The 12,533-nt window shown below is 41.9% G+C and overlaps 1 protein-coding gene across 1 annotated transcript; it reads left to right on the top strand.

Annotated features, from left to right (window-relative positions):
• The first annotated feature begins 342 nt into the window (after positions 1-342).
• Positions 343-8,683, top strand: LOC115026760 (sorting nexin-4-like). The gene is made up of 14 exons (XM_029459712.1): positions 343-481; positions 1,324-1,448; positions 2,198-2,339; positions 2,502-2,651; positions 3,047-3,094; positions 3,335-3,390; positions 3,534-3,606; positions 3,953-4,014; positions 4,340-4,405; positions 4,560-4,649; positions 5,674-5,773; positions 6,009-6,154; positions 6,639-6,753; positions 6,946-8,683. Exons 1-14 carry the CDS (start codon positions 386-388, stop codon positions 6,991-6,993), a joined length of 1,317 nt encoding a protein of 438 aa, XP_029315572.1. The 5' UTR covers positions 343-385; the 3' UTR covers positions 6,994-8,683.
• Positions 8,684-12,533: the final 3,850 nt, after the last annotated feature.

Below are 12,533 nucleotides of genomic sequence, written 5' to 3' on the forward strand. Positions count from 1 at the left end.
TGTAATATCTGCACATTAACACCGAATTACAGTTTTGTTGTGCTGAATTTGAACTTTATATGGTCACTTGCAATGTTGCAGCAGTTTCAGAACAAATTCAAGGTCTGATTTCTTGCAATCAGTATGTTGCGTCAAACTGCATCATACTTTTTTCCTTGTTTCATGTAATATTATTATTTTTATTATTATTATTATTATTATTATTATTATTATTATTATTATTATTATTATTATTATTATTATTATTGCATTGATAATTTCATACCATTCATTAAGTTGTATCAAAAACTAAATTGATTGCTGGACTAAGTCTGAAACGCGCATGCGCAAATCAGAGGAAATACTCTGCCAGCTCAGCTGACAACAGCAGCAGCTCTGCAGCCAGATGATGATGGCAGACTCTGGAAGTAACGAAGAAGTAGCTGTGATCGGTAACACCGACATCACTTCAACAGAATCCGAGAACAACATTATTAACACGGTCGTACATTTTCTGATTCTTTATGACAAACATTTTGGGAGTTTTACAGCCTGTTTTCACTCGAGAAAACTTTCCCAAACAGGCCTAACGTGAACCTAATGTTAGCTAACCTAAGAGGACTTTACTGACATGAAGCAACAGAGACTTTTCCACTCACCTTTACAAAAAGCTGTTATAATGTGTATAATGTTATCCGGCTTCAAAGCTACATTTAGCTACTAGCTTTGCAAGGTATCGCTAGAGTAAGTGAGCTAAAGTTGCTTTTGCTAACAGTGGCTCGAAGCTACTTTGTAAACTTTACTCCTGACGTTAGCTTGCTAGCTAGCAAGTCTGAAAGCTAAGCCTAAAGTTTAGTTAAGTTTAAATTAGCCATTACTATTTGTGTCCTGCAAGTCCAGTCTTAAACACCGTGGTTTCCCAGTGAGAAAGGACTATTTCCGGATACAAAAGCAATGATTTGTTTAGTACTTCATGGTGGTAGTATTGTCATGTCTTGTGATCTGCACACGCCTGTCATATTCCTTTGGAAAGAAGCAGTGTTACAGTAACGTTACATTTTAATTGCTAAACAGCAGCATGTTCCTTTGTGTCCATCTGTTTCCACGCTTGTCAGTCTGTTTAGAATATAATTGAATACTTTATTGTTAACCAGAGTGGAAATGTATCTCTTGGTCCATGCAGTCCCACACTCAGCACACACCTGTCTGTTAACCTAATTTAATTATTTCTGATGTTCCCTCTTATATATGTCTCATACCTTTTTTTTTTTAATCTTTTACTCTCCCTTTCATTTACTGTATTTTTTTCTCACTCTTACACATTATTTTTCATTGTCTGTGTAGATGGTGGAAAGAGGGACACCTCTGTTGAGAAAAATGGAGATAAATGTGGCGGAGGCAGAGAAAAGAACAGGGAAGAACACGGTTAACATGCAGGAAACCTATACTGTCTACCTCATAGAAATACGGTAGGTGAAAAAACTGCCTGATTCTCTGTTGCCATTTAATGACATTTTGTTGTTTATGAAAAACCTATTGCTACTTTGTGCAATATTTATTCACCCTAATTGCGACATTAGTGTTACAGCTTATGCAAACAACTTAATACAGGTGACGCACACATAACATTAAAAGTACACAGGACAGATTTGCTTTATTTTTCATTATTTATTTCATAGTGTCCTTAGAGTAATTAAATTAAATACTTCCTTGAAGTGATGCAGTTTGGCAGCCTCAAACAGGGCTGGGAGTCTCTGGGTATTATTATTTGATAGGATGTTAATTCTACTGCTGCTGTGATTTGATTGCTGAAAGAGAAATTTGCCTTGTGTGCGTATGCAAACGTTAGTTAAACTAAACAAGATCAGGGAGCAGAATGACTTGCACTGATTACTTCACTACCTTGTCAGACCCCCTACTCTTCCAAATTAATTTGTCTTCATTACTTGACTGTTCAGATGGCACTAAGGGAGCTCTCTGAATTTTAATTAAGTAGTTAATTCCTGAATCTTTTAAAAGGTAATCACAATGCCTACGACAAGATTATTTCCCCCCCACCCCTACTGAGAATAGGCCACTGGCAAAGTCGAAGGTAGAAGTGGTGCGTTGCTCATTTTATCTCAAGTTGCTTTGAACAAGAACAGTAGCTCAAATGTCCTAAAAACGTACTTTATGACACCTGATAAAAACACTGTTTGTTCCCTTCCTCGGTCTGCAGACCAGCTGAAACTGTTCCAGAGGGGGGTACGCCTGCCACACCGGACGCTTTGTGGAGACGCTACAGTGAGTTTGAGTTGCTCAGAACATTCCTCCTGGTCACCTACCCCTACATCATCATCCCTCCACTACCGGAGAAAAGGGTGAGTGACACATGCTATAGGTGGAAGGAGAATTATAGTTAATAAAAAAAACTACTTCATCTGTAGTTAGTTAATGACATTTATTTAGTCTTTCTTTCATAGTTTGCTCTCAGTTTCTATTCATGTTTTCTTTTTTCTCTCCCTGGACTGTGCCTCTTGTAGGCAGAGTTTGTGTGGCACAAGCTGTCAGCAGACAACCTTGACCCAGACTTTGTTGAGCGACGGAGAGTCGGCCTGGAAAACTTCTTGCTGCGTGTTGCATCACATCTTGTCCTTTCCAATGACAAAATCTTCTTCCTCTTTCTGACAGAGGTATGCACTCAACCATTGAATTCTTCTGCCATACATATGGAGATATGCACACTCTTGTAGTCTAACAGGGATTTCAAACTGAAAATAGCACTGTGGCTAAACGATGCACGAGGCTGCACTGGAAGGATATTCTTCTAAATCACTGTTTGTCTGTTAGCATGGAACTGAAAATGACTGTTGCTCTGGTTAACTTCCCCAAGTTTAAAAATCCTTCCGTGCAGAGACTTTCTATTTGATGCAGCTTTAACTGAACTTCCATACTTGTGTCTCTCCCTGTAGCCTGTAGCAACATGCTCGATCCAGCGCAGCCCCTTGTGGTGTTTTGTTGTTGTGCGATTGTCTGCTTGAAAGTGGTTCATAATCTTATCTATCATGTGTCTGTCATCTGTCCTCAGGAGAAGGGATGGAGGGAGGCGGTTTTGGAGACAGGCTTCCAAGATAAGGTACATTATCTCATTCACACTTTAGTCGGATAGTATATTGAATAACTATTTTACAAACATTCCGTCAAGTTCCTCTTTTGCTGGATTGCTTGACTAAGCTTTTTGTTGTGGAATAACATTGTCAGTGTTTCAGTGACTTGTTTTATGATAAACTGGATCATATCAATAGCACCTCTTCATAGATTTTCCTGTATGCAAAATAAAACGCTCTTTACGTGTGTATGATTCTGTTCCTCCCAGGTTGACTCCAGACTAAAGTCTCTGAGTGCCATGTTCAGAGTCAAGAACCCTGACAAGTAGGTGTAAAGCAGACAGTTTACTTTCATTAATTTATCTATGAACAAATTAACCAGGACTTATACAAAGACTAAAACACAAAAGGAATTCAGAATTCAGTTCAAAACGGTTTCAGTTATGATCCATATTTTGTGTTCTCCAGGCGATTCACAGAAATGAAACACTACAGTGATGAACTGAACACTGTCATCTCTCAGTTACTGAGGGTGCGGGCGGTGAGTTTTGGTATATGCAAAACACACACAGACACACACTTATATTTACATGTCTGCTTAGGTTTGGCTATACTGTTGTGTAACATGGGCATCCATATTTAACTAACATTTAGTCTGCCAACTCCTGACAAAAATATTAGGGTCTTTAGTTTGCTAGATTTTTGACTTTCTTCATCAATTACTTGAACTCTTTCATTTTGTCTTCTTGGGAAAGTAGTACACAGGCAGCTTGTGTGAGCTCCTCTTCTGTGAGTGCTGCCTACATTTATTCATGAACCAGTATTATTCTGGATTTATTTTTCTGACTATACATGACATAATAATGATTTCAATGTCTTTATTCTAGAAAGTAGCAGACAGGCTGTATGGAGTTTACAAGGTCCACGGTAACTACGGCAGAGTCTTTAGGTGAGAAACACTTTAATGATACTGTATTAAATTGTTTATATACATCTATGAATATGTATTTATATATATATATATATATATATATATATATATATATATATATATATATATATATATATATATATATATATATATATATTTGTGTGTGTGTATATATGTATGTGTATATATATATATATATATATATTTATATTTATATTTATATTTATATTTATTTATTTTATATAAATATATATTTATATATACATATTTATATACGCACACACGCAGCCTTCCCTCTCTACTGTCGAATTCAAGTTAAGTACCCCCATTGTTGTGTCTCTAGTGAGTGGAGTGCTATTGAAAAAGAGATGGGAGACGGACTACAGAGTGCTGGCCACCACATGGACACGTAAGTACACCAAAGATGCACCCTCTCACAGACTGAAACTATACACTTAAATGTGTTCACTCAGGAAGTGATCGACTAGTCATTAAACTGAGCACATTCTCACACTTAATGCTTTTTTCTCATTGGTTCATTTATAAATGCGACTTGGTTACAGGTATGCTGCATCAATAGATGATATTCTAGAGGAAGAAGAACACTATGCAGACCAGCTGAAAGAATACCTGTTCTACACTGATGCTGTCAGGTAAGTGTTTAATTTAATTTAGCTAATACTCTTATTAGTATAGATCAGGGATGGACAACTTTGAGGATAGGGAGGGCCACTTTGCACATCCACCCCCCCCTGGAAATTGACTCGCTTGCCGCACAAAGTGAGATCGAGGGCCACATGCGAGCCACCAGTTGCCCATCCCTGGTATAGATAGCCTGTCAGCACACTTTATTACCATTTGGTTTGAAGAAATATCACCATACTGTATGTGTTGAAGTTAAAGCATCATCACACAGAAGTATATTAATCCTGTTTGTGAGTAATTATTATCTAGCTATCTCTCACCAACTATTTTGATGATTAGATTTCTTGTGTAATTCATTTTCAAGCAAAAATACCTGAAATGTTTTCTCTGTTTTCTGATGTTTCATATATCAAGGAATGAATTGATAAATCATTAAAATAATCTGAAGATTAATTGGTAATGAAAATAATCGTTATTGCGGCCTTAATTTGATGGACAAATGAAGGATATGCCTCCTGATTCAAGGGTGTTGCTCATTGTTAATGTCTGACAAAGGTAATGTGAGAGGTGTAGAGATGAAACCCTCACTTTTCCACAATCTGTTTTGCTCATAGTTTTAATGTTAATTAAAGCTTTTTTTTAGGTCAAGGTTTACAGTTTGTTAAGTACGCCCACTTGTTGTGCTTCCGCCTCATGTTGCCATTGTTTATTATCTTTTTATTCAATGCAATGCATCATGCAGCAGCGATAATGCAAATAGCAGATGTAAAGCATCCTTCAGCAGACCTGTAGTTGTCAATGAGCACTGATGTTAGGGCTCCTCGATTGGACTGAGATCAGTGTTACATCCTCTTTTATTTTGGTGTTTTGAAGCCAGCCATAACATATTACTTTACTTTTTGTAGTGGTGGAATCGCCATTTCTGTTTGATGTAATATTAGTATAAAGATGCAGCAATGTGATAGGACGACACATTTGGAGTTTAAATGTGATTAACTTTTATTTTTGTTGTATATGTGTTTTTGAATAAAGATCAGTATGTAGGAAACATGAGTTGATCCAGTATGAATTGGAGACGCTAGCTCAGGACCTCGTCTATAAGAAACAGCAGAAAGAAGAGCTGGCTACTGGGGTAATGCACTAACACCATCGCCTATTAGCGCTCACTTTCTCCTACACATTCTAGGACACACACACACACACACACACACACACACACACACACACACACACACAATGACCGTGTCAAGTCAATTGTCAAATTTGCGCACGATTACTTACAAGCAATATAAATGAACAGAATCAGTCATGCATTCAAAAACACTGTTGTGATTGGATGAAAACGTGTGCGTGTGTGTGTGTGGCAGACCGTACGTGTCTTTTCTCTGAAGGGGATGACCAGTAAACTGTTTGGCACAGAGAGCCAGGAGCAGAGGGAGAGCAGGTTGGCAGCCCTGGAGCAGAGTATCCGGGAGGGAGAGGAAACGCTTAAGGAGAAGAACACAGAGTGCCAGTAAGCTCCACACTAATGAGTCAAGCCTCCACATTTTTCCGAATTGTCTTTTGAATTGAATCCACTCTTTGTCTCAGGTGTCTGCTCGTCGCACTCTTTTCCTCTGTCTGGAAACACATTATATCGTCTGGGTTTTTAGTCGCACAATTTCCCGTTAATTTGTGTAATGAATTGTTTCACCCTCAGAGAGAAAGCTATACATGATCATCACAACTTTGTTGCAGCTGCAGGAGAAAATATGCCTGATTACTTTTTTTTCTAGCACAAAGTGGTGGAGGGAGTTACTCCCTTTTTAAAGTTTGATTATAGCTCAGGTATAATACATACATACATACATACATACATAATGTTTTATGTATGATTAAAAAGACATTACTCATTTTGAAACATTGTTTGTTCTAATTCTTCTGCCATGTCTTCTATTTTTCCTGCACCGACTCTTCCACACAATAGCGTGTGTTTGTCTTTGTGATTGTGTCTTCAGACAGTTTGTGGGAACAGCCTGGGAAGACATTGAGCGTTTTAAGGAGCAGAAGGACAAAGATTTGCGTGAAGCACTAATCAGCTATGCCATTATGCAGATCAGCATGTGTAAGAAGGTATGCGACTCCTTTCCACAGTGTGTTTGTTATTGTTTACTTGCCTACTTAAAAATGCCAGCTGTTTTGTGATGTTGATTTTGCAGCAGTTCTGCTCCCCATCTGTTTTTTTGTCATTTAAAATTGTCTTGTTTTTGCTTTCTTTCCCTCAAAACCGCTCTCTTGTTGTCCGTCACACCATCACTGTCTCAGGGAATCCAGGTGTGGTCCAACGCCAAGGAGTGTTTCAACAAAATGTGAGCCAGTCTCCAGCCAATCACCAGAACAATAGTCGATCCGATTGTTCAGAGTGAGACCAACAGCCAAATTCTTAAACTGCAGTCTTATGGAGATGGACCATGGGTGCCTAAATACTGCCCTCACTTTGTTTGCTACACTGAATGATTCTTTTTCATTCTTTTTTTCCTCACACACACATTTTTAATTTAGAATAAGTTTCCATGTCAGTCATTTGGTGTTTTAAATCCAAGTGTCTTAACGCTACAATTCTCTTGCCATTCAGCTGATGTGGCTTTCATACTGCACATGATCCAAATTTCCAAAAACTTCTTCCTCCTTGTTGCACAACTGACAGCATGACCAAGAGGAAAATCCTGCACTAATAATGCATAATAGTTGCACATTGGGAATGGCTGTGCAATGTATTTTGGTTGTAACATTTAGTTAGCCTGACAATAAGGAAACTAGTCATGAGAAGCTGTACATTTCAGTCAGTGGCTCATTTGACTGTTAGGGTTACCTGCCTTTGAGAAATTGAAACAAACTGTTTTGTGCCTTTCCAAGTTTTACTTTTATAGATTATGACACTTTTAAAGACATTAATTGTCACTCCACTAAAGGATTTAACTTTTACTTTAGAAATTAGCCTGTCATCTTGGCTGAAGTCTGCAAATATAAGAATATTCTCTCTGCAAGAGCATCTATAAACTGTGTCCCCAGGCCTCCCTCTTGTGTTAGATCTGTGCATTGAAATGAAAGGGCAGATGTTTGGGAATCAGTCTGAGAATCAGCCTCAATTAAGAGATCTAATCTTTTGTATTTAATAAAAATGTCAGATGGATCAATCGGAAACAAGAAGTCAGAATTGTAAGGAACACGGAACACACTTCAGGAAGTAATTACACATTCGCTTTCTTTTCTTCTTTTTCCTGAAATTCCTTTTGATACACTTCATGCGGAAGTCAGTCTTTATGTTGTTATTGATCGACAACCAACCAAAGTGCCTATGACCAAGTACTAGTCTGTATATTACAGATCACACGGGGAGCACAGGAGAAGGGTTAACAAGCTGTGGGTAGTTTTTGATATTGATATTGATTCTTTTTTTTTCTTTTATGCCAAAAGCAAAGAACCATGAGTAAGATACAGTCATGAAGGCATCACAGTGTTGGTTACAGTGGAGCTTCTTTTTCTTTAAGTCTTTAATGGAGGCTTTTTTTGATGACTGAAACAGGCACCCACACAAACTGCTTTTGTACAACAGGGGAGGGAAAATAATGTATTTTTGCCCTCTGCCGGCTGTCAATGTGCCTCACCCCTTTTTCTGATGTAAAGTTACTGCACTAAATAATAGACGTGAGTTCCAAGCATGCCTCAAGTAAATGTTTAAATAGTGGAAACCTTTAACTACCGAGAAGTCACATTTTGGCTCAATACATATGTTATACACAATACATGTGCTATGGTTGCTTCTTTAACGATATCCACCTGAGCACAGATTTGTGCAAAATGGTCATGTAAAAGTTGTGCAAAAGATTATTTTCCATCAACTAACCCTTTCAGAATAAATCATCAATTTACTTAAATAATCCCAAATTGAGGCTTTGTTTTTGATATGTTTTATAATAAACATGTTTAATGAGAGATTGTTTTTATGCTTATGTAATCATTGTGCTGAGACACTAATAAACATATTTCTTTTTTAAAACTATTTTCGTTGCATTTTTATAATGTGCAAATGAGCTATGATGATATGCGTCGGTGCTAGTTTCACACTATGTACAGATTGCTGAGCCAGGATGCTTGAGGACTTTTCATGTTTGACACTTGGTCACATGGCTTATTGTTTGTTTTTGTGGATAAAAGAAAAGAAACTGGCTTTTAATGATCACGTTCTAAAGGTCAGACTATTGTAATTCATCTGTTTCAAAGTCTCTCTGGGAACCATCACCTTATCATGGTGGAGAGGTTTGTGTGTCCCTATGAACCTGAGAGCTGTGTTGTCTGGAGCCTAGTGCTCCTGGTAGGGTCTCCCAAGGCAAATTGGTCTCAGGTGAGGGGCCAGACTAAGAATGGTTCAAAAACGACTTCATGAAAGAAAGGAAAAGGAAAGGAGAGACCCTGCCCGGAGGAAGCCCGGGGCCCCCGTCTGGAGCGAGGCCCAGAGGGAGGGCCCGACAGTGAGCGCCTGGTGGCCGGGTTTGCCACGGAGCCCGGTCGGGCACAGCCCGAAGAAGCTACGTGGTGCCTCCCATCCATCCATCCTGTGGGCCCACCACTCATGGGAAAAACCGCTGGGGTCGGGTGCGCTGTCACATGGGTGGCAGTGATGGTCAGGGACCTCGACGGACCAGACCCGGGCAGCAGAGGCTGGTTCTGGGGATGTGGAACGTCACCTCTCTGTGGGGGAAGGAGCCGGAACTAGTGCGGGAGGTGGATCGCTACCAGTTGGATCTGGTGGAGCTTACCTCAACGCACAGTCTTGGCTCTGGAACCGTACTCCTGGATAGGGGTTGGACTCTATTCTTCTCCGGAGTTGCCCAAGGTGTGAGGCGTCGAGCCGGGGTGGGGATACTCACTAGCCCCCGGCTGAGCGCCGCTACGTTGGAGTTTATCCCGGTGGATGAGAGGGTCGCCTCCCTACGCCTTCAGGGTTATGGGGGGGAAAACTCTGACTGTTGTTTGTGCCTATGCCCCAAACCACAGTTCTGAGTATTCGGCCTTCTTGGAGTCCCCTACTGGAGCCCTGCAGGGGGCTCCAGTAGGGGACTCCGTAGTCTTGCTGGGAGACTTCAACGCACACGTGGGAAACGATGGAGACACCTGGAGAGGCGTGATTGGGAGGAAGGGCCTCCCTGATCTAAACCCGAACGGTCGTTTGTTGTTGGACTTCTGTGCTAGCCATGGAATGGCCATAACAAACACCATGTTCGAACATAAGGATGCTATAAGTGCACGTGGTACCAGAGCACCCTAGGCCAAAGGTCAATGATCGATTTCGTAATCGTATCATCTGACCTGAGGCCGCATGTTTTGGACACTCGGGTGAAGAGAGGGGCGGAGCTGTCGACTGATCACCATCTGGTGGTGAGTTGGATCAAGGGGTGGGGGAAGACTCTGGACAGACCTGGTAAACCCAAACGGGTAGTGCGGGTGAACTGGGAACGTCTGGAGGAAGCCCCTGTCCTGGGGATCTTTAACTCACACCTCCGGCGGAGCTTTTCATTCCATCCCTGTGGAGGTTGGGGGCATTGAACCTGAGTGGGCGATGTTCAAAACCTCTATTGCTGAAGCTGCGGTGATGAGCTGTGGTCTCAAGGTCTTAGGTGCCTCAAGGGGCGGTAACCCTCGAACACCGTGGTGGACCCCGGTGGTCAGGGAAGCCGTCCGACTGAAGAAGGAGTCCTTCCGGGTTATGTTATCCGGGAGGACTCCGGAAACAGTTGCAGGGTATCGAAGGACTAGAAGGGCGGCAGCTTCTGCCGTGTCAGAGGCAAAGCAGCGGGTGTGGGAGAAGTTCGGAGAAGCTATGGAGAAGGACTTTCGGTCAGGCACCAAGGTGCTTCTGGAAAACCATCCGGCACCTCAGGAGGGGGAAGCGAGGAACCATCCAAGCTGTGTACAGCAAGGGTGGGACCCTGCTGACTTCAACTGAGAAGGTTATCGGCCGGTGGAAGGAGCACTTTGAGGAACTCCTGAATCCGACTAACACGCCCTCTATGGTTGAGGCAGAGCTGGAAGCTGATGGGGGATCATCGTCAATTTCCCTGATGGAAGTCACTGAGGTAGTCAAACAACTCCACAGTGGCAAAGCCGCAGGGGTTGATGAGATCCGTCCAGAAATGCTGAAGGCTTTGGGTGTTGAGGGGCTGTCTTGGTTGACACGCCTCGTCAACATTGCGTGGAAGTCTGGGACAGTGCCTAGGGGTTGGCAGACCGGGGTGGTGGTTCCCCTATTTAAAAAGGGGGACCAGAGAGTGTGTGCCAACTACAGGGGTATCACACTTCTCAGCCTCCCTGGTAAAGTCTACTCCAAGGTACTGGAAAGGAGGGTTCGGCCGGTAGTCGAAACCTCTGATTGAAGAGGAACAATGCGGATTCCGTCCTGGTCGTGGAACAACGGACCAACTCTTCACTCTCGCAAGGATCCTGGAGGGGGCCTGGGAGTACGCCCATCCGGTCTACATGTGTTTTGTGGATCTGGAGAAGGCGTATGACCGGGTCCCCCGGGTGATACTGTGGGAGGTGCTGCGGGAGTATGGGGTGAGGGGGTCACTTTTGAGGGCCATCCAATCCCTGTACGCCCAAAGCGAGAGTTGTGTCCGGATACTCGGCAGTAAGTCGGACTCGTTTCCCGTGAATGTTGGCCTCCGCCAGGGCTGCGCTTTAGCACCAATCCTGTTCGTGATTTTCATGGATAGGATATCGAGGCGTAGTCGTGGAGGAGAGGGGTTGCAGTTCGGTGACCTGAGGATCTCATCGCTGCTCTTTGCAGATGATGTGGTCCTTATGGCATCATCGGTCTGTGACCTTCAACAGTCACTGGATCGGTTCGCAGCCGAGTGTGAAGCGGTTGGGATGAGGATCAGCACCTCCAAATCTGAGGCCATGGCTCTCAGCAGGAAACCGGTGGATTGCCTACTCCGGGTAGGGAATGAGCCATTACCCCAAGTGAAGGAGTTCAAGTACCTCGGGGTCTTGTTCGCGAGTGAGGGGACAATGGAGCGAGAGATTGGCCGGAGAATCGGAGCAGCGGGGGCGGTATTACAGTCACTTTACCGCACCGTTGTGACGAAAAGAGAGCTGAGCCAGAAGGCAAAGAAGGGAAGATTGGGGTTCCTTACTGGAGCTGCTGCCCCCGCGACCCGATTCCGGATAAGCGGTAGACGATGGATGGATGTTTCAAAGTCACACAGCCTCACCCATAGGCAAGGCTTGACTTATTTCCATGACACCTGTGGTTATGGTGTATGAATCAGATGGGCGTAACTGTTTACACTCGTGATGGTGATGCATTTTCACCTGTCTGGTCCCGTCATGCAAGAATTATCCAATGACACAGGAATATTTATCGTTTGTTTCCTAAAAACAGTTAAACAGTAAGAATATGAAGTTACTTATTCCGTAGTACATGCATGTTTAATATCTATATTTTCTTAAACTACATCATTTGCATCATTTGTATAATTTATTTGTATAATATCATTAAAGTGAGGTAGTGGGAAATATTTTGTATTTAAGGTGTTTTTGCAAATAAAATTGTTATTTGATGTTAGACCTTCGCTTAGGTGTCTTATTTTAAGCCATTGGAGAGAGAAAAGGTTATTAAAATGTATTGAAGGAAGTATTTAAAACAACTTGGTTAAACGTGTGTTTTGTCTGGTAATACATGTTTTTAAATGCCTCCCTTAGTTATTTGCGATTACAAAAGGAAAACAGGCTGTGATACAAAGACAATGATATAGAAATATAGAAACCCCTAAGGAAACTCGCCATATGGTTTTTAGAATTAAATTATCTTATCTTGTCAAAATCGCTTTTGAATGTGTGCACACTGCAGC

This window comes from Cottoperca gobio, chromosome 21 (genome assembly GCF_900634415.1).
Source record: "Cottoperca gobio chromosome 21, fCotGob3.1, whole genome shotgun sequence".
Taxonomy (NCBI): domain Eukaryota; kingdom Metazoa; phylum Chordata; class Actinopteri; order Perciformes; family Bovichtidae; genus Cottoperca; species Cottoperca gobio.